Source organism: Bombus bifarius, unplaced genomic scaffold (genome assembly GCF_011952205.1).
Source record: "Bombus bifarius isolate JDL3187 unplaced genomic scaffold, Bbif_JDL3187 scf7180000008199, whole genome shotgun sequence".
Lineage (NCBI taxonomy): Eukaryota > Metazoa > Arthropoda > Insecta > Hymenoptera > Apidae > Bombus > Bombus bifarius.
This window is the reverse complement of record NW_022884505.1, coordinates 4796756-4821141: the sequence shown is the minus strand read 5'-3', so window position 1 is coordinate 4821141 and position 24386 is coordinate 4796756. Positions and strand designations below refer to the sequence as shown.

General features: G+C 34.7%; 1 protein-coding gene across 8 annotated transcripts in view; it reads left to right on the top strand.

The window, feature by feature from the left end:
- Positions 1-24386, top strand: part of LOC117210107 (glutamate receptor ionotropic, NMDA 2B) — a 314001-nt gene that overhangs the window by 220140 nt on the left and 69475 nt on the right. For all 8 annotated transcript variants that reach the window (XM_033452785.1, XM_033452781.1, XM_033452783.1 and 5 more), the window contains 4 exons: positions 14283-14461; positions 16123-16537; positions 20025-20211; positions 22217-22355. In XM_033452785.1, the coding sequence (XP_033308676.1) occupies positions 14283-14461; positions 16123-16537; positions 20025-20211; positions 22217-22355 (920 nt within the window). The remainder of the gene's footprint in view (positions 1-14282; positions 14462-16122; positions 16538-20024; positions 20212-22216; positions 22356-24386) is intronic.

The window sequence follows — 24386 nt, the reverse complement described above, 5'->3', positions numbered from 1 at the left end:
AACAGTGCCCCTATTATTTTATACAATAATTGATTAATAATTTGAATCTCAGTTGGTAAAATGGAATACTCGATTACTATATGCGAGAATGAAACTGTATTCCATTCGTAGAAACTTATTGAAAACCGACTTCACGAAATATTTGATTTAATGTCAGAAAATGCTTCATAGCTTGCAAACAGATGTCTATTTATTGTGAATTACATTTGCTAACAAAGTGATCACATCAGCACATTCCCACAATTCTCAGCTTAACCATCAACTTCGTAGAAATACATCTTCCAACCCGACGTCTACTATTTCAACGTCTAGGGCATGGTTAGAAAGCGTGCCCAGCAGCTTTCAAACGAAAAGTACTTTCCTTTTCCCTTCGCCCTCTTACCATATTTTCCTTATAGCGCCTTAATACACTTTAATGTAAAAATATGATATGAGAAATATGGTTTCTGTATTTTTACATGAAAAGGAATAGTATATTTTATTATCAACATTTTTTATTGTCACTTACTGGCTAATAGAACACATCAAATTTTAAATGCAATATTATTACAATAGTTACCGATGTATTATCATCTTGTCAATTCAGACTTATATATCCTTTTTATTTAGAAATATTAAAAAAGACTTCTAATAATAAATGTAGTAATTATATATAATTTCAATAATATTAATCATTGACGTATCAATATATTCGTAATTGAGTTTAATACAGTAACGTATTTCTAACGCTGATTAAAGATTATATTACGATACTTGTCTGTTTAACGACGGATGTTTACTATACGTATACCGCATGATTGACTTGTACTACTTACACGACCCGAGACTAGTTTATTTTCCTCGTCTGCGAATTAATTCCTTAGCTTGTTCTGTTTACGACGGATATTTACTATACTTCTAACAAATGGCTGACTTGTACTACTTTTTTCATTCGTGACTAATTTGTGTTATTTGGCTTAATAATAGTTGATCTGTTTTACATACGATGGATATTATTCTTTTTATTCGACCTGCGAATATATTATTGCATAATTAGTTTAGCAATAATTGGTCTGCTGTATTTGCTATGAATATTTAATATCGTTCGATGGAATGATCGACTTGTACTACTTGTTTGATCCGCAAATAATCTATTTTACTTGGATGAGCAATAATAGACCCACTCTACTTGTTTAATATGAATGTCTTATTTATAAGTAAATTGCGTGTACATGTTCGTGCATTTTTGGAAAATTTAAGGTTTCAAAAATCTGTAAAATGCATATAGTATGTAAAAATACGTGAAATATTCAAAGTAACGCACTCATTATGATATAATCGTGTCATATTTAATAGACAAAGTAAATTCCTATTTGAAAACTATTTCTTTAATTATGTTTACAAAAATATAACACTGCATAAATATCTGTAGTTTACTTGCGAGTTTTAAGCTACAAAATAAGCTACTCTATCCGTAATATAACGCGACAGTTATAATCTTCAGAAATAACGATAATTCAGCATAAAACTTTTCGAAAGCCAATAATCTATCAGTATTTCACCTTCTTCCGCTCCTCTCAGTTACCAATTCGCCTGAGACATCAAAATAACAGGAAGCGGAAATCGCAGGGAGTTCGTTGCTTTGTGGAACTCAGCGAGTCGCAATATTTCCGTGTGACGAACTCGAAAGCAGGACAATATCGCCGCTTTCATATCGCCTCTGTTGGGGACACGTGGCCACGTAGCGGTAGTAAAAAAAGGACGCTGTTTCTTCCTTTGCCAGGACGCCGAAATTAATGTTCTCGTTCCTTCAAAAGTCTTCACATCGGTCAATATGTACGGCTTAACGTTCGCTCGTACCAATTCGCGACGACCTCGTCTTCTGCACACGTGTAAAAATGTGTGTGGTATGCCTGTATTACCTTATGAAGGGCGAACGTGACTGGAAAACACGGATGCTCCAGTGAAAAATATTCCTCTTTGATTCTGTTCAAAATAAGCCGAATTTATCTTACGCATTCTCTCTCGTGAAATAATTAGGACGATGAAACTCTCTCGTTTATTTCAAACTAGGAATATTAGAGCGATAAATTGGTCATATTAGGGCGGTCCGAGATACAACTTTGAGATTTTATAAAATTCAAACGATTCATTTTTGGTAAATGTTTCAGGTTAAAAGCTTTCTTCGTGTAGCCTTCATATTATCCATTTGATTATCAGAGTGGATAAGAGTATCTACGTTACAGTAGACCAATACATTTTTATTTCCTTGGTACATATTTCGTATTTTAGTCGTTTTAGAGATAACAACGTAACGTTTGATCGGTAGCAACGTTCAGCACGTTGGTGGATTAATTCTGTTTACTGCGTACTTAATCTATTGACATCGACGTGCTATATCGTTACTACGTCAGCAATGTGTCAGTATATTCCGCTAAAAGAGATTTGTCAGTGATACGTATGTCTGTGAGCTTGTATGGGCTTTAGAATGATTGGGGTTAGGTTTGGGAATGAACAATGAACATAATAAGAGAAGAAGCATCGATAATGTGGAAAATTATAAGAACAAATACGATTGATTTCACTTTATATCATATAGACCACTGTTTCACCATGAACAAATGCTGTATTCGCGTTGTCATATTTGACTATCGTACTTTGTTTAATAACAGTTAATCTGTTCTACGTATGATGGATATTTGCCATTCTCCGAATAAATAATTGGTTTATTCTACTTGGTTTAACAATAATTGGATATTGTTACGGACATTTTATATCGTTCGATGGAATGACTGACTTACACTACTTGCTTGATCTATGAGCAATCTATTTGGCTTAGCCGGGCAATAATAGATTCATTCTACTTATGCATTAATAATAATTTTTTATTTAAATGATATTTTATTCTACGACAATTCTTAAGACAAGTTCATAAAACAACGATCGTTTGTACGTAGACAGTGAAATAAAAGATCAATAAAACATCAATGCCATTTAGTATTTGACCGATATGTCGCGTTTCTTATATCGGTTTCCTTTTGATGGATCGTTGTTCGAGGTTTCAGGGGCACGCACATATATTTCAAACATTTTGGCAGCGTTCCCGATGAATATCTTAACGTCAGTTTAGATTTGTTACCTTGTGGTACTTTTGGAACCCGATTGCTGCTACTGTTCTTGTTTCTTATGGGTTATCGATGATATGTGGAAGTTGGGAAGTTACGAAAGTTGTAGGTAGAATAGAAATGAGGGAAAAGTAAGTACTTCGAGAAACGTATCGTTCCAGATTTTGTAATGAATTGTTGGCAAGACCGTTTAGCAAATTTACATGTTCGTTTTACAGGACAAACAAATTCATAACAATTTTTGGAAATAATTGAAGGTTTAAAAGATCTTGGAGCATTACGATTTTATTCGTTTCTATTAGAAACGTTTTAAAATGTATTTAAAATACTCTTTCAAGACGCAAGACGAGAGTAAACGTTTGTAAAAAGGCTCTCTCCATTCTTAGTTTGCAACATCAAAGTTTTTAATCTTCGTACCTTGAACTCCATTCTCGCTCTCACTTTAAACACTCACAAATTAAACAGTTGTATTTAAGCAATCAGTTAAATGAAAAATATCATTTTCATCGTCTTAATAAAAATAATTAACGTTCACATGCATATCGTTAACCGTTTCTATTCCTTTACAGCTAACACGACACAGAAGCGTTCAACGAAATAAACGAAATAACATTTGTGAATTTAAAAATCAGGCCACCTCTCAATTTATCCGTATAAGTTACACAGCGGAAGAGCTAATTGATGCAAATTAAGCTTCTTTTATTGCCGCGAATCGTGCGCACCATTGATTCAATTCTTCGTGACTTTTCGCGTGTCAAAATTAAAATCGGAAAACCTTGAATATTACTTTTCTCATGGAGATACACAAAAATGAAGCAGAACAAACAGAGATGCATACGTATAGAAAGTTTTAAGCTCAAAAATGGTAAAAACTGAAAGAAAACCTAAAAATGACAATTTCTAAATTTCAACGAATTTTTATGCAAATACATATTTTTGACAATATAGTGAAAAAATAGAACTTACTTCGGTAGAAAATTGTTTCATCGACCAAATATTGTAGAAAGTACCTGTACTATGGATATCTTACGTATTTATTCGTATTACGTGCAATGTTACACTTTCAATGTTAAGGTATCCCTAATACCTTAATATTGATTAAAAAGTCCGTGATAAATAAATAAATAAGTTTGCAAATAAAGTCGCGGAATTGAAACTAAAATCGGAACAGAGGATCATGTCGTTGAATAGTCTTGTGTCAAACGAGCGATATATCATACTGCATTAACTTTAGAAAGTGACAGAGTAGCAAGTAGACAAGATGCAGACGAAACGCCTCCGGATTCGCAGAGAAAGGTGACATCGAGCCGTGTATCGTACGTGCTCTTGGTTTCTACGGCACGCGTGCTCGCTGCGATAGCTTTCTGCGACTACGATTCCGCGCCAGAGGTAGTTTGCTGTTTCGCTAAACGGTCGTTGTGAATGACGTCTCGAGGAAAATCGTGGACACGTTGTTTTCTCGAACTGTCACCGCGATTTCAAGGAGTCTTTTTCCTCTTGCTTTGGTGAAGTGGGTTTATATTCGACTAGTACTTCTAAAATCTCGAGACTTCTTTTCTGCTTTGAGAGAAAACGCGACGTTATACTGCCATAGAAGCTTTCGCGGGATTTTGTAGAGACTCTATGAGAGTTTTAGAAATATTAGCGAAAATTCCAAGGAAAAATTGCTACGAAAAATTCAGTTTAATAGACTCATCACCGGACACAGATCTAATGGTACTTAATGTTTAATAAAAACCTGGAAAAATTTCCTTTCCATCAGCGAAGGAATAATACCATTATTTCGCGGTGACATTGTTGCGTGGAAAGACTAACTGTAGCGAATACAGAGGCGAATTAATATTTAATCTGTAATAACAAACGGTGTTTTATTGATTTTCATTGGAAGGATTTTCCAATTCATTTCCAAGCGTTTTTGTAAAATCATCCACGTCGAATTTACCAATTGTATTACTTAGATTTATATGTTTATCGCCGATAAGTCGCTGATAGATTTCATTAATACCTACAAGTCTGCAGGATCTCGAACGTCAGCTCAAATTTTTGTTACATTACCTTCGATGTATAATCCAAAACTTCCGCGCTTTTTGTTTCTTTGCAGCTTATCTTTCTTTGCAAAGTGAAATATTGTCTCGGTGAAACCCGAACGAGAATTCTATTAGGAACCTTTATACTTTAAAATTTAGAGACGAATACACCTTCAAGTTTCATTGATAGTTAATACTTTCAAATTTCACTCATTTTTAACTTTCGTGATTCTGTGTCACGTTGGACTCGACAACAATATTTCACGCGATCCGTTTTCGGCTTTAACTAAATATATATTAAACTTGACACATAATTCATATTCGTCATTTAACAGTAGATGCTGCTACAATAATCGATATAATATAAACAAACCGAGCAACTCGTACACAGTTTTTCTCAGAAAAATTTTGCTTCTCTGTCTTAAAAGTTATAATATTTTAATCGTCGGAATTTTTGTACAGTGTTACTAGAAGTATGCCATACCGATAATATGCTTGCTATCGATTATGAAAATATAAATGTACCGAAATTATGGACCGCTCTTGAAAATACGTTATTGAATAATAAAATGTTCGACGATAAAGTATCGCATGTTAGATTACGAAAGAATTATCCGTACTTTAAAATGCCACTATATGAAGTTATATTAAATAAATAACTTCATAGATATTGTAAAATTATTTATCAATCGTCTTATTAGGAACAGTTTTGGACTCGCTAGGTCCTGTAAGATGATAAATCCGATTTAGTGATGCGACACATATTGTCCATCTAATTCCGCTAATAACTCAATCTCATCCAGTCCCTTCTGTCGTAACAGTGTGTCCGTGCTCTTACCTTGAGTTCATTACACTAATTGATTTTCCTACGACTATACTGTCGATATAGACGCACATGCGTTGATTTCGAAGACTCATCACTTAGCTCTGCATCGAGTTCCACGCTAAACAATTGATTCAAACGAACAAATTTGGTTTCTCTTGCTAAGCCTTCAATTAGAATGAATTTATATATAGAGAGAGAGATCACATATATAGGTATCATACAATTATGTAATATAACATATTAGTAATTTCATATAATTATGATTGCATAATGACATAATTTTCCCAATGCCATCCTTCGTCTAATTTAATAGTCGCGTTGCAAGAAAAATTGTCTGAATTTTTTTTTGTACAATTACTTTTAAGAATTTTTTAATTGTTTAATTACATATTGGAACATTTTATAACATTTTTAGCACTCGCGTAATTACCTTTTATTATGCCTTGATATTGTATTATATATATGAGCAAGATGCAAAAGCATCTAAAAGAAATGGAATAATGAAAGTAAATGGAAAGAATTAAAAGATAAATTTACCTTTGTAATAAATACGACCTACTTGCCTATCAGGCTATGCTTTAATGTTCGTCGGTGGAACAATAAGAAGTAGAAATTTAACGATTAATGTTTAAACTGTGCAAACACTGCAAACGACGTTTTCATTTGCCATTTGGTCTTTGAATTATTCATCGATTATTAAGAACATTTCCTTTTCCAAACGTTAAACACAGTAATCGATTCTATTCGTTCGTATTAAATTAATATCAAACGACGTGTGACAAAAACATTAGGAGATGTAGAAGAAGCAAAATACAGAGAAAGGAATGAGAGAAAATGGATGAACAATTATGAGCACCTTCATGAATGAACTTTCATTGAAATTCATTTGTAAAATTTGATTAACCAACTTTGGAGGACACAGGCAATTAATACTGATAGAATATTCAAGATAATACTAACCGATTATTTCAAAAATCAAATTACTATGTATCAAATTTGTAATTATCGTTTAATTCAAAAAATTAATTATTCACTGATAATATTCTGCTATAAATTCCATAAAATGTTCAGGTCATGTGTCACGATTTCACGAACGTTGAGTTATCTTTTATCCGCGATATTGTTGATTCGTTGGCTGGCCATTTCGCATGGTTCCATTATAAACCGTGCAATTATCGAAAAGATAAACAGCGAGACTAGATCCTCATTGATGGAATAATATTGTCGTAACGTTCAAATCATTAATCGGTATGCACGCGATAAACGAATATCACGTTTAATTACAGCGTGGAATAATGTCATTCGACCGAGTCATGGTCAACACAAGTTTTCAATGAAAATTCCTGATATATAAAGCTGATAAAATGACGAACGTTCTGTCGACCCAGTCGTTCTCTATTAACACGTTAACTATTACGGTGATTATCGCTGACCCACGTTACTAAATTTATTGGAATGATTTAAGTAGGATAAATCTCACGCATTAAAAAGTTATCAATGATGCGAATACTTAGATAACATTGTCAGAAAAAAATGCGCAAATATAATACGATTTGCAAAAATTTAATGTTATGGTGTGGTACGTTGCCATCTATTGCGGCTCTATCAGGGTAAACACTGTGTATATTGTATATTCGTACACTTGTCCATATCTGTAATGAACATATTACGCGTAACATACATTACATTTATTACACAAAACATTTTAAAATTTCTTCGTAATTACATCCAACTATTATCATCGTATTGGTAAAATTTTTGGTGATTTTGAAAATGTATACGGAAGTTTCAAGACATTTAGTACAAGCGTAAGTTTATTTAAATATTCATACTGTGTACTAATCTTTTACTAAATATAAGTATTTTCAAATAGCAATCAAATTTTTCCAATATAATCGTAATAATCACGTTTCGTTATAGCGCTAATGAAATTTCAAAATGTTTCACGTAATACGCACAATATACTCGAAAGATTTCTGTGATAAATGTACGAATACTTTTGTAAGCAATCATGCGAATATAAAATTCGCGTGGCAATCAACGAGTTAAACACGCATTCACCTAATTTCTCCGTCATCGTAGATTCCCAAAACTTTTACCACCTTCCTAGCTTATAATTGACTCCACGTTCACCAGATACAAGCAGACTCGTCCGTGTTAATTGGTCGCGAGCTTAATATCCGCTTCAGTCGCGTCTCGTGACCGAATCGCTCCGCTATTTACTCGATGCACGTATATTCTGTGTGCAGACAGAACACGATGACTCGAATGAGTTTCACGGTGCTTAAATACTGCGGTTCGCGTAACGCGTGGAATTCTTCGTGTAATTAAAAACAATACTCGACCGATCCATCGAGGGAGAATACGAGTTCCTGGTTCGAAACGACGAGTATTGTGCTGCATTGTAGCTGAGGAAGGGCTGAAGTGAAAATTTTTCAGCGAATGTTCGATTCAGCCGTCTTGTTGGCACGGTCTATTTTATAATCCAGTTACGAATCCTTTCCCGTCTCGACGGAAGCGTGAAATTTACGCACGAACGATCATATCGGATCGAGCAAGTCATCGACCAACAAATTTAATAGCGCTGTGTCAGTAATACGGATTTGTACGTAGCTGCCTACGAACGAAATGTTCGTGGAACACGTTATACAAATTGTATTGTTATTTAGCGCTTCATTTTGGAGAATTTAATCGGCTATTTTAATTACACATCTACAATATTTATTGGAGACGAAATAATATGATTTGCAATTGTTTGATTTGCTGTTTACTAAATTTTGTTAATGGCATGGCAAATGAGATTCCATTACCCGGTGGTATATATCTGGGAAATATTATCCACAAATGTCTTTACATATACAATGTAAAAGTTCGAAACGTATTAAAATTTTTAAAGAAAATACGTCTGTGTATATATAAGATTATTGTTTGAATTTCATTCTTGACTCCATGAAGAAACAATGAGATACCACATATTAATGTCAGAAATGTAACGTTTACAGTAATTAAAAATACTTTAGCGCAGATCGTATTATATTTCACGTGAAAGTTACGTTTTATTCATTAACATAAATATTTAATATTTTATCGCCTGAAAGTTTTCCAGTGATCGGATAAGCAATAAAAAGCGTAATATTTAGATTTTAATGTTTGGATACTCTTCGCCAAATGATTAATTCCGAGTTACGTTCTTCGACTCTTTCCATCACAAAATTAGCTTCGTTAGTCGTGTCATATTATAATGCTTGTCAAACAAATTAGATGCGGAGACAGTCTAAGAAGCAGCGGTTCGATGAAGGTAAATTCTGATCAAAGACTGCATTATCCCATGTACACGGTCGATTACATCTTCGATCATGCATTTCTAATAGGAAGCTGTAACGTGTATTGTTTACTAAACAATACCATAATAACGGATCAAAGCGAAATTATTCGCCGGGGCTACTATATTATGTAAATTACAAAGGAAATCATACATCATACCGCGAAAGTAAATCTCCCAAATCCCAATTGAATTCTGTTTGCTTATACCTTATCCCCTTATCCTAACAAGTTTAATCAATAATACCGTAAACAATAACGACGCTTCTCTGATATAAATATTCCAATACGTCTCTATTAATAATACTTTTAACAATAGTTTTCTTCCACTATCTCCAACATTATTTTCGTTATATTTTCATAGCTTGTACGATAAAAATGTTCGCTGAAATTTTACGGACATACAGAAGAAGAAGAGAATTGATACCCCAGGAAACTGTAAAAGATTCGCCGATATTAAACGTGTATCGTAGCGCGTTTATATCCCGCATACTCATTTTAATAATAATTAATATAACAGTAAACGAAAGGCAAGCATGTGAAATTCCAAATTATAATAAAACGTATCATCATACGTTATTGTATTTCCATTTTAATTTTTCCATTTAACAAACCACTAAACGAGTGGTAAACATCATGGCATTATGAATTATGAGATTAACGACATTATTATGATATAAAATCCTCTCGTGGGACACATTTGATCGCATCAAATTAACAATAATACTAATTTGTTTGCAAACAAAATCGTCCAGGGTAATTCGTTAGCGTGAACGTTCGCCCGGGTAGCATGGAGATCACGAGCGGTTATTTATTACGTGCATTGTTCCGGTTGATGTTTGCCATTCGCATGGCAAAACGCGAAACAATCATACATAACGGACTGGATAGCAGTTATTGTTGAAACGTTCCGAGCATACATACATACGTCAGTACGGTGGACTCGTGTTAGCGACCGCCGACTGAATGTGGACAATCATCGAAACTCAATCTTTCGCGGGAACTCATACGTCGACGAAGTGTAACGCATTGCACGCGACGAGCATCGGTTTATGTGACGAACGCCGTTTGTGGTGATTTTTTAAATTAGGAAATTAGACTAAGTACGTTACAATTAAAGTGAAAATTATTTCTCTCGAAACGAAAATAAAACAAAAATAGGTACAAATGCTCTTTCGCGGGAACGTTTATACGTTCGCCAATACGTTCATACGATCGTAACGTCGGATATTCGTTGTTATCTTTATAATAGTGAGTTTATCACTATGTGTATATATATATATATATTAAATATTAGAATATATTAAGCAATAAGAAGAAATTTTATACGCATATGTATTTATATTGAAGAAAGAAAAAAGACACAGAAACTAGCGGAAAATAATTGATAACAACAGTCGAGATGCGCATGGCGGAAGAAGTTCGTGGAACAATCGCGTTAGACACCCTTTCATTTTGTTAATTTCAACAAGCACTCATAAGTGGTGCTATAGTTTCCACGCGCGAGTGTCACTCATAAGAGAGTGTAAAACTACACATGTATGTAGTATCGTGGAAAAAAGGCCTGTGGCGGCACTCGATAGCAAATACCACCAGCGCAGTGGCATAATATAGTATGGCTACGTCGTACCGCCGCGTATCGGTATCTTTGCCTAACACATCACTACAAAAATTCACCGTTTATTGTAAATACCAAAATGTATTTAAAATTGTATCTTGGGTTAAATAAACATCATTAAAAAAAAGCCACCAGCGCAGTGGTTAACGCCTTAGGTTACGAACGTTCGGAACCCGGGCTCGAATCCCGGCGACCGGAGTCCGATTTTTCTTCCACAATACAAAGTTGAAAAGAAAAGCGGCCGTACCCAGCAGCGCGACATCTACGGCCTAAGTATTCCGATACTACATGTATGCACGCACGTACATACACGCGCACATACAACACGAAATAATCGACTTACCCGGCACGCGTTAAATTTCGCAGCCAAAGAGAAATTGAGATAAGTTTTGCAGAAGTTGGGAATTTCGGGGAAGGTTGTTTCATATATGTCACGTACGTCTCTCACGCGAAGTTTTGTGCAATCGTTTCGTAACAAGCGCTTGTTAAAATAACGACGATATGAGGCGAACTGCAAGGAAGAATTCCATTTTTATTTGTTGGACTTTATAGAAGAATGTAGTCGTCACGAAGATACTAAAGGAATTTTATGAAAATAAGAGAGGTTTGTGGTGAGCGTATGCTCGCAGATTTCGTTGCACATTTGGGAATGCATTAAATACTATGTGTAAACTGTAGAATTTTGAAAATAATTCATATTTTCATGAACAGAGGTGAAAAGCTGGAATCTAAAGAAAGAAAAAACATTATGCAGAGGATAATTTATAATTTTAGAGCCAAGCTTTTTAATTCAATTTGAAGTTATTGCTAATATATGTAGAAAAACAAAATTACGATGAAATATATTTTTAATAGGCGAAGAGAAACAAGATCTCCAGATATTACAAAACTCAATTTATGATATCATCTGACTCTGAGTCGCTAATAACATTTTAATATAGTTTACCTATGTGACTGTACATTTAAAAAAATGGCAGGAAGAATTTAAAGATACGATATATGTCTCTAAATTGGTTATAATCTGGATGAAAATATTGAACGTAACAAGATGTCATAACGAATCATAAGTTTTTATCGTGCTGAATGCCATCCACCGTTCCACTTGCATACGAAATACCAGCTTAAATTTTCATTAAAATTTCCGCGGCTTAATAAGATTCGCCCTCGGGAATCCTGATCGTAAGCAAGAAGTGAAATTAAGAAACCACTGGAAAGAATAATGTAACAGAGATGGAAACGAGGACATGGAGAAACAGGGTCACACGGGCATCGAGGGATGAAGTGGAGGGTTTTGTGGGACAGGTCAGGATGTGTCCATGACTCGAATGATCGCGATTCCGCGATTGCGTTGTTGCTTCGTAACGACGATCGCTAAAAAGCGTAGTGGATCGATCGAGAAAGAGGACCGTAAGCGTACCATCGAATATTCTCTGAAATTATTCCACGATTCTAAACGAAGATAATAAATGTCTTGCTTGTGACGAGAGAATAGAATTATTCGACCAGTCCGAAAAATAGTTTGTGTCCGAAAAAAATTGATAGTGATACCGTGAAATTAGAAATAAAAATGCAATGACGAATGGTAGAATTGTAAAATAAAATTTTGAATTAGCTTAGTGATACAGGGAAATTATAGATTAATATGCGGCATAATGAATAACAAAATTACAAAATAAGATCTGAAAATAAAGTAGAAATTAATATGCGGTGATAAAATAATAATTACAAACAGCTACAAACTTGTTTGCATTTAAATTACCCCGAATGAAAAAGATTCATTATTGCTTTCGTAATAACATAGCTGCAGCCTAGCATAGTATAAATTCTCGCTGAAGTTATAGAACGGAATCCAATAGAAACTTTCCTGAATCATCGTGAATCGATCAATTTTCGTCTTTCGCCCACGGTATCTTTCGCCCTTGCGAAAATAACCCATTACAACCGCGCTCTCGCGTTTACAGTAAAAATAGAACAAACCGATCATGAACCGCGAACTGTAAACGAGGAAATGAAATTGCTGGCAATGCGAAGCATCGATGGTAGAAAGAAAGAAAACAAGGCGAGGATTATCATCTCGAACGCGGCAGATGCGTCTTATTGCTTCCAGTAAAGGTTTCCAAACGGATAGGAGCTCACGATTTCTATTATCTCTAGATTAAAGTTTGACCAACAGCTTCTGAATTTTTCAATCGCAAACTTTGCAACTGCTCCTCTTCTCTCAATCGGTTTTCCCGGCGTTGCTCGCCTGCATGTAATCAAATCGATCGAGTTGTAAGCTTTTTGTAAAATTAATCGTCGCTGATCAATCGAAACAGCGTTTCGCGCCGGTAATCGACCCCATTGCTCCTTCGTGACCCTAACGTTTATCGTGTCCATTTGTAAAAGCGCGCGTACCCCACCCGAAAGGAAACATTCACTGCTCGTATCCGTGTGCAATTGCGATAAATTGCGTCAATAGCCGCAGGATACTATGCTAGAACGATTATACCCCCAATAAATCACGCAAACACGATTACGAGCTTCGTATCTTCGATCACGCGGCAAATTCCTATATAATTTTACTTTCATTTTATCGTGTAGTCGCAACTTTCAGGTCACTTCGTGTAGATTCAGTTGCGAATGTGGAACTTTTGTTCACGATTACGAAAGGTGGAATGAAACTTTGAAATCGTTGAATGTGAGGCTATAGACACATATGGAGTTTCTTGGTACACGAGTAATTGTGCAGGTCAGAGAAGATTCACGCGAAAGTTGGCTCATGAAAGTATTCGAATACTTAGTACAGCTTATGAATATACATATTATGCGAATTGTACAAAACTTTCTGAAATTTCATTAACATTGAAACGAACGCGACTACTGTAATTACTGTATGATAGAATTTCAAACTAGTCAGAAAATGTATAGAAGTTACAAGATATTTATTACAAACATACACTTAGTGAAAAATGAATATATAGTATAAATAGTGGTCTTAAACATATAACTAATGCCAAAGATGGTCTCATTAAATATCGTGGCTTATTAATGAAGCGAAGATGCTCCTCATAGATATTTTCTAATTTCTACGATATATACATTTTCAGATCTGCTTCGCATTTTACCCATACAATCAGGATAGTCGTCTCGTTACAGTGTTGACGAGATTTAACAATGTTTTGTATAATATATGCGTATATACATAAGATATTTCTAAGAGTGATCGAATAAAAAAATTTCTATATTCTATATAAGAAAGTGATTCGAATTATAATTAGTAGAATACCTGAAAATGTTCCAAATATGTATACGTATAATTCAACAAGAATGTTGTATCGTTCTGACGAATACTTTTGTTCGTTAAGAAGAAAATGTCTAATGTCGATGGTATTTTATTTGTGTTTCAGAAATTCTGAACTCGCTATGCAGCGAATTTCTGCCGATGAACGTGTCCGCTATCTTATACCTGATGAACTACGAGAAGTACGGCCGCAGCACTGCCAGTGCTCAATACTTTCTGCAGCTGGCCGGTTACTTAGGAATTCCAGTGATAGCATGGAATGCAGATAACTCGGGATTGGAGAGAGTGAGTTGATCCAAATGTTCCTTTTTTCTCATCTGCGCAAGCGAACTTTACAAACAAGCACAGCCTATTTAAAAAAAAAATTATTTTCCAGTTCCTTGTAAAGCAAAATAGAAATAAAAACTTTCTAACATGTTAAGCTTTCGTGATTTCTCTAAACACGATTATGACAACACGAATGTTACCTTCGTATCAAGCAGAAAGATAATTTCGGCCATTTTTTAGGAATAATATTTTGACACGCATTACAGTAATTAGTAAGCATTTATAGGAAGTTAAGAAAGGCAAAAATATATAAAATACTCAAAATAAAGCATTCGTTATATTATTTAATACGTGAGATAAATTTCCATTTAGGTCACTTTTTTAATCGCTTTTTATAAAAATATAGATTTAAGAGTATATTTATCAAAAATATGCATGTTCACGATCAATGCTACAAAATATACAAAATCGTATAAAAATATACAAATAAACATCCAGAGTTTAGTAATTAGATATAACCAGTTACGTTTTGTTGTACGCGAAAATTGTCTTGATGCTCGAAAAACATATAAATTATACAGCTGCAATTTATATTTCTAATAAAATATACTGCTAATGAAATTAGCAATAATTATACGCAATTAATATTAACCCTTTTACGAATTCCTATGTCCGAATTCCACTCTCGCTTATAATAATATCTTGGAATAATAAGAATAATAATAAAATCTCTAGTAAAAAATTGGAATGAATTATCACGCACATCGATAACGATTGTGCAAATTTTTCCTGGAACGTAACAAATCTTTTAACGGTTGAAAAATATGGAGAATAAATTAAATCGAAAATGATGTCGAAATTTCTTACCAGATGCCTATGTATACGAATAATTACGTATAATAGACTGCGGATTTTTATGTATATATGCAAAAATTTAAAATTGTAAAAATACACAGAACGCGCGCAATATGCAAAATTATTTAAAACACTGCGTACTCGTTAAAATGGTTAATATATAAAACAAATTTCCGCTTAGGTTCCATTTCTTCAATAGTGGTTATAAAAGTTTTGCATAAATGTGTAGGATGATTAGTACGTGAGGTTTAAAGAACGAGATTGCTCGTTGTTGAAACCGTCGAATATATCTAAAATAATAAATTAATGTACAGCCTTATATGTGAGTCGTTAGCACAAAATATAAATCGCAGAATAAAATCGCGGAATAAATACTCGTTAATGCTCGTCGCGTAACTCGATAAATACTCGTGAGATACTCTACGATACTGTTCGATACTCTATACGTACTGTGCATCGTTCGCGATCACGTCCGTTTATTTATAGTGGTCGGGGAGAAGTCGGGAAATTTGAATTCGTCTTCTTTCGACGATTGCATGTAGCGGCGACATTGTTTTGCCCGGAGTTTGTTTATCATTACATCTCTGCGTCAAGGCTGAGTCAATGTCCTGAGGCAAAACAACAGCATGAGTCGCTCTCGACTCGCGTCGTCCTTCGACTCCTGTGCCGCTATATAAATATCCACAGATTAGCTCAATGCAAAAAACGAAATTGGTTCTACGTAATACAACGTCAAATTACTTAAATCGTAGCTCAATACTGTTACGAGAATGTCACGGTAGAACGATCCGTTTGAAAATATATGAATTTTCGTCATCTTTCAGAGAGCTTCGCAGAGTAACCTACAGCTGCAGCTGGCGCCATCGTTGGAGCACCAAACGGCCGCGATGCTGAGCATCCTCGAGAGGTACAAATGGCATCAATTCAGCGTGGTCACATCGCAGATTGCCGGACACGACGATTTCGTGCAGGCGGTCCGTGAAAGGATCTCCGACATGCAGGACACTTTCAAGTTCACCATATTGAGCGCGATCCTAGTCACCGATACACGAGATCTTCTCGAGTTGGTAAACAGCGAGTCCAGAGTGATGTTACTCTACTCGACAAGGGAGGAAGCCATCACAATCTTGGGTGCGGCACACGATTACAAGATCACCGGTGAAAATTACGTGTGGGTCGTAACGCAGAGCGTGATCGAAAACTTGCAGACGCCCAGCCAGTTTCCAATTGGGATGCTTGGTGAGTGGAAATGTTTGGTTAATTGGCGTCTTACGTATTTAGTGGATTTCGGTGATTGACGATTGCTGGGAAATATTTACTTATACGTGTCTATTTATTTATTATCATTCCTAATTCATTCAGAAATTTTCAATTCAATTCAAATATTATATAATAATGTTTATTTATATATTTAATTACGATAATAAATAAGATAATTGTGTATGTGTGTGTGTATAAGATATCAAAATTGAATATGCATTTAGATCTGTAACTTTTGATATATTCTTCAGTGGAAGAATTAATTATTTATTCATGCAATCTCCGCTTGCGCAAACAGTTACGTTAGGTTGCATAAATTATTGGGTAATATAGTAGAGCTTATTTAAATTCCAATAAATTAGAAGCCTGCGTCGTGATTATGCATCGAAATATAGGTAGCGATCTTGTTCGAGAAATAAGCTCCTCGATAAGGGAAAAGATAGATTTATTATAAAAAGGCGGGCTGACATAATATTTTTACTTTGCTGATTGGAGGTATTTTACTTTACTTGGCAGAGATATGAAACTTTGACTTTCCGTTGTCTTTGTTCTCGTGGTATTGAGAGGATAATATTATACGTATTCCAGTAATTTTAAGTAAATTTCCTATTACGATTCTTTTATTTTCATGTCTCTATCTTAATGTTGTTTTAATAAGCGAAAAGGGATTTAATGTTTTTATACATTTCATAACGTGAAATTGGACCGAGAAACCATCCATTCGTATTTTTCTCAAATTTAGACAATTTTTTATACAATTACGCATTACGCATAAAATTACGTGTTACGCATAAAATTTCCTCGTAGCAAAAATTTCATCTAAACAAATAAGAGATGGTCGAAATTGTATCACACGCAGTTTTCAAAATTAATTCAATGAATACCGATTAAATATTTATTATACATGGCTAAACATTTGTTTCATTAAACGTCATTTCATTAATTTACCGCCATTAACATTATTTTATTAATTTTATTCACTTTCCAACCTGAAGAAAAAATTCGAAGAAACATAGATTTAGCCAGAAATGAGTAAAAAATTCTCCTTTACCTCTAAGTATTGGAAACTCTATTGGCAAGCGTCATATCTGCGCTTCTTCTCTACGAAATCGAGAGGTCTGTCGAAGCGTATGACGTTCGACGTGTTCCTGCAGAACAGAATTCGATGAATTTATTCCTCCCAAGAGGATAGCCACGACAGGATCTCGAGGAAGGCATCAATTTCCGATTTCCGTGATTCTCGCCTCCCCGTTGAATCTCCTTTTCAACGACTGGCCACTCAAAATATCGACCGCCATTCGATCCTAACAACTAAAAATTCTAACAGGCGGCAACTCTCTTCCGTTATTCTTTACATCGAGAAGTTTCTTATAGGCATCGATGCTGACGTTCAGATGACGATTACGGAGCTTAGACAGTGACTAAAATTCTATAATAATTCGCCAGATATTTTTAACGTTAAGTTTTTCGTAAAAAGAAAAGAGAGGGAAATTAATTTTAATGATTAATTTTAAAGTTATTGAACAAGGGAAAGAAAAATTAATTTTTACGATTAATTTTTAATTTCGTAAAATTTCCATCGAAAACTCGGTTAAAGGACTTGAAGATATGATTTCGTGTGCGTTTTTTTTTTAAGTTTCTGATTTTAAAAAGGAGAAATATTAATATTTATGATCTCTTCTGATACAACTACAATTTTTATGCTAACATTCTCTAAGTACAAGCCTTATAAAATCCTGATATCCAAGGATCCAACGTGAAGCTGTTTATTAGACGACACGAAACGTCTTCTGTTTCCGCCAACATATCTCTGGGACAATACAAAACAATTTGCACACGTTTCTCCCTCGCGAGTAATTTCGCGAGCTTCAAAACGAGAGCGCGTGAGGTATAATAACGTTAACGAAATGAAATTACTGCAAGTGAAACGCGGCCTCTTTCTAATTTCCCTCAAATCTCCGTCTCTCGTATCGTCTCGCTCGATTTATTCTCGGCTATTTTTTCGTGGATAATCCGAGAGAAAGATACGTATATTCACATCAATTCACGAAAATCCAGACTCTTGAACGAGCGCGCCGGTGACAGAAAGATTTCTGAATTCAATATTTTCGCAGGTACTGTAACGATGTTGGTCACATGGGAGCGCGCATACGCGAACGCGAATGCTCAGCGAACAAGGCAGGAAATACGAAAAAGAAAAGAACGAAAAAGCTAGATCTGCAGCAAAAAATTCAAGTTTTGGTATTGACAAATATTCTGCAATCTCGAGTGGGAGCCGCAAAAGTCGAAAACGGTTTCTATTTGTACCTGCAGTCTCATCGATTTTCAACGCGTGGTCTTGTCAGAGGGATATCATATATCATATATCATACATCCACTCGAAATTCAAGGAAAAAATATGTTGGACGGATGCCGCTAGTTTTAGAACGTAAATAAAATATCCGGTCAAATATTCGATAAGAATGGCTATTAGATTTTAATAAGAAGATTTCCTTGGTGGAATTATAGAAATTCTATTTACTTCTCATTATACGTTTATAGGCGGATATCCTAGGTGTACACACCACTGCACATATGATACAAATAACCACCTAATATTGTATTGTATATAAACGTTTTTCGATACCATTTACATTGTACATAAAATACTTTTTGTATCCACGCAATTGAATGACTTGAATAACTTGAAATGGCAAAAATTTAAATATTTAAGTGGCACACTCTGTATAATCGTTTCTAAAAGAATTGTTATATTTCATAAAACTATTGCAGTGTTTAATTGAATTTTGTTGTAGCTTCGTTTCTTAAGATAATAAGCTGTTCTCAGACCTAAAAGCTTATTCCATCTAAAAGATTATTCCATCTGTAACACAATAGAGAGTATACTATAACTTCTCGTAGTACTATATGCGTATTTTTCTCCACACACATTCTCTAAACTGTGATAATTAAACTGTGTCTGACACTGATTGATTCGAGTTTAACTACTGACGCTGTCACCTGTTACAATCAATAACTATATATAATATAACCTTCTTTTACACGATAAATTATCAATCGCTCATTTGTTATTCAGTGATTCAAGAAGCAAAATGAAAGAAAAAAATTCCCAGATACCAAGCGTCCAACGAATACGCTTCGGCTGTGTCAACCGAGCACTCGCGTCCCTGTCGATCAGCGTGTCTTCCATTTTAGCAACCGTTCGAGGACAGCAAGCTGTATCGAAGAGAATTTAATTAAATCCATTCGAACGAAGCCTGTCTATCAACTAACGTTATTTACTCCTCGTTTCCCTCTTAAAAACAGTTTTGACGAACTCAAATTTCGCTTATTAATCAAGTTCTAAATGCGTTATGATTTAAATTATATAAAATACAGACTGTATTTTCATTTAATTAGAAATCATTCTTTTAAACATATAATTCCAGAGTTTTTACGACTTACCGTTTTGGTCTATCTTTTTCAGGAGTACATTTTGATACGAGCACGGAACGTCTGGTCAGCGAAATCACGACCGCGGTGAAAGTTTACGCGTACGGCGCCGAGGATTTCTTGAACAATCAGGCAAACAGTCATCTCAGTTTGAACACTCAGCTCAGCTGCGAGGGAAGCTACGGCGAATCCCGCTGGAACGCTGGGGATCTGTTTTTCAAGTAAGCGTTGCTTTTAATCCAATATTTTTATGTTCGGCACACGAAATACGGTGTACGGAATATGATCGTAGAAAAGGAATACACAGGGTGGTTGGTGACTGGTGGTACAAGCGGAAAGGGGGTGATTCTACGTGAAAAAAGAAGTCGAAAATATAGAATACAAATTTTTCGTTTGAGGCTTTGTTTTCGAGAAAATCGACTTTGAATTTTCGCTCGGTACGCGTGCGGTACGTTATAACGGATCTCACTGTAGATTGTTGTCTCGATGGAAATATTAAAAAAAAAAGAAATAAAAAGTAAATTTTATTCTATATTTTCGACTTCTTTTTTCGCGTAGAATCACCCCCTTTCCGCTTGTACCACCAGTTACCAACCACCCTGTATATTTGAAAATACAACTCTTGTAGAATTGCATGATTATAATCTTTTAAGAATTCGCTAATATTATATTTATGTTTCTATTTCGATTTTTATATTCTCTCGGTATTATATCAGTTATGATCTCCTGAGCTTCCGCTAAATTTTATTTTATTTCGAAGGAAACGAAAAAAGGGGACATTTTTTTTCATTTCGTTGTTTTATCACATAAATGTTATATTACCGTAATCGCGTCAAAATCTATTTTTGCGCAAAAAGTATCAGTTCTGAATTTACGATGAGAGATTTAATATGCAAAATTCAGTCACGTGATATTGCGGTGACGGAATTTTAATTTAATCTACGGCAAATACGACACTACAAAAGTGAACCTTAAGAAGTTAACGAAATACCATTTTAGATAATATCTGCTGTCAACGCCGAGTCGATACTGTATTTTAATAGAATATTTTTCCTTTCTATAAAATTCAATTGCATGAAATAGATATATCCCACTTTGGCTGATCAAAAACCATTTAACATTACATTTCAATTAATTGGCCACGTAATTTCATTAAAATTACAGTTAAGATAATAGCATCATCTAGCGTGCAATTTATGATATGAAATTAACAGTTCCACCAACCATAAATTTCGAGTATAATTAATTAATGAATTTATTCGATGGCAGAACGTACAGTTGTATGATGCGAGTAATCGTTACGCATAGGATAACCTTGGCTTAATTACCCATGGGGGATGTGAACATTGATTAAATTCATTTGATAATATCAATTTATCGGAATTGATGCGTGGGACGAAAAAATGACCTTTTAAAAGTCCTGCATGCATTACTTCGATTATTACGATAAATTCCGGATTATTGCGATAAGAGTAAAAATCGTGTCGTTACCGTCTCATTGCGATCGTATTTATTTTCCATCATAGATCGTATTTAATTGAAAGGCAGAGTTTAGAGTGGGATTGACTTGCACATGAAGTATAATGCGTTATTCATGGGCAAGAAGTGGTAGCTCTTGAATGAAAGAAATTAAAATGTCAAGACGGAGAAAAATCGAAGTAAAACTCGCCGGGTTGTTATTCATCGTTACAGAAACAGAAGGAGCATAATAAATACCCGTAGAAGAAAGTCAATTCTTTGCAGACTGAAGCGATCGCAGACAGATCTGTTGTAACAACAGACGCGAGTTTTAAGATCGAGGTATTTCCCCGTAAATTAAGAAAACGAAGCTAGAAACGAGAAAATACGAGAAAGAAGAAAAGTAAGAAGCAATGAGAAAGAAAATTTATTTATTTATGGATAGACTGTGAATGTTCGTGGATTTATGGCGAATTCAAATTTACAAAAAGCATGCAAGATATTCCTGGTTCAAGTACATCTTTAGTTAAGGCTTATTTCCTTAATTGTATTCGTGAGAAATATACATTTGCGTAAACATCTGCAATTTATTCGGAAACGTGGACCGTGCGTAACTGTAATAGCACGAATATTTCTAAGCTTGCTTTTTTATAGCTACTAGATGTTAAAAGATTCGTCTTCCTAAAACCCAAAGAATTCATAAAACTAAAATGGTGTTGTAATGACGAGTTGATGCTCAAGGCAGAATCGTATTACCTCTTTTTCCAGGTATTTGAAAAACGTGTCTGTTGAGGGCGATCAGGGGAAGCCGAACGTCGAGTTCACCCAGGACGGCGTTCTGAAATCGGCCGAACTGAAAATCATGAATCTCCGTCCCGGATTAAGTAAACAACTCGTTTGGGAGGAGGTGAGTGTTAAATTTTCCACGTGTTTTTGTTGTTTTCTACGAGATGCCAGGTTACTTTCTAAAAATTCGCTACTTTGATCGAGATTTGCTATTGTACCGCTGAAATTTCTCGTTCCAAGCGCATACGATTGAATCTGCCACGGGTTTCGCAGAGATCAGCGTAAAATATAACGTAGATATCGCACGACTCAGCGACTGGATGTGGGATAACAAGGAATTGAAGTTGAAAAATATTAGATCCCTTCGAAGATTTCGAGGGAACTCGGATAGAAAAGAAGGTTTACGAAAAGAATTCGCGATCTAGTATTGAAAGAAAGAAGCTACGCCAGATATGGATTTCATTATCAATGAAATTCTTGTGTATCCCCGCGGACATTCAATCATATTTATTAGAGTTAAAAGAAAAGGTTATAATAAATAAATAATGTAATTGGCGATAATAAGTAATGTAGAATTTGAAATTAAATTTAATTGAAACTATGATCTTAAACTATAAAGTATCGTGATAGTTTTAAATTATCTGTGTTAACAGGAACAATGAATTTATTAGAAGAAAAATCGAAATTTTAAACCTGGTTTAATAGCGGTAAATCATTTCTTATATTGGAGGTTTTATTATATGTCCATACTACTTTTCTGCCACAATACGTCCACATTTAATTTTGTTAATAGTTCAGAATGCTCCCATTGATCAGCTTAATTGAGCTATAGATCTTCCTTGCAAGATGCCGGCCGTACACAAAAGATATAATTGAAGAAATTGGCTTGAAAGGGGAAGAATTTATCGATACTTCTAATATTTCAATTAGCCGAAGCAACTGACTGATAAATGAAAGAAATCATATTCGGCTTCAGTAATTAAATCGGTTTCGTTCTTCTCTGGCGTGTTAAAAGAAATTATTATTCTTATCCGAAATATTTATCCTAAAGAATATAACACTGAAAGTGCCGATTTTTACGGTGGAAATTAAAATGAAAGATACTTGAAAAATGATGTATAATAAAATTACGTAAGAACAAGTAGAAGTATACTAAAACGAACGTAATTAGTTCTGAAATCTTATTCGTCATATCATCTGTTAATTCTAATCCAAACTCACGATCTGAAACAGAGTTAGGTTCCCTTTAATACAAATAGTAAGAAAATAATATTAATTTAATTATTTAACTATCATATATTATACACGTTAAACCACGAATTACCCTTCTTTAATAAGAACAATAACATAAATAATCTAATTCAGGAACAAGATAAATTACAATCGTAGTATTCTGATTTTATCGAATAAAATTTTTCGTTCAAAGGATCATTCAAATTAGAAATTGGTCAGTTTGTACAATCTTAGTTTAGTCGTAGTATCTAAATATTCCAGATAGCATCGTTTAGCGATTCAGAAACGTTTCCGTAACAAGAGAGAATTACGCCAAAATATTGTTATATGCGAATCGTTGAGTATTCACTAGCGAGGCAGCTGTGCGAATTGGGCTTTAGGTTGCGGCTAGAGAGGGAAACTTCGTTTTCTAATGGATGCATTTGACGTTTAATTAACGTCCGGCATCGTATTGATCCAGCGTACACGTTCAGCCTAGACCGTATCGATCCTCGTCGCGAGTTTTCGCGAGTTCACGCGCGAATTGTCATGGTTCGTCCGATACTCGATATAGTGGCACTCACGATATAAATTGAAGCATCGAGTAACAGAGAAGACATCGATTGACGCAACGACACTCGCTGTTACACGCCTCCTTATATTGTTCTCGATGCAGCGACTGAATTAAAGTTAAGATATATAACTCACGTGACTTTAATCAGGATTTTAGATCCTCATTTTCTCGGATTTCTGTCAATCTTCTTAGCACGTTATGTGACACGACACCGGTCCAGACGGACTTTAATATAGTAAGTTTAAAGTAATTCAAAGTTTTGACATATTGTTGGACATTTAATGCCCTGGAACGTCAATTAGAATTTTATATGAAATAATTGCATTAAATTTCGCGTAAATACGGAATATGAGAATTTAGAAGAAA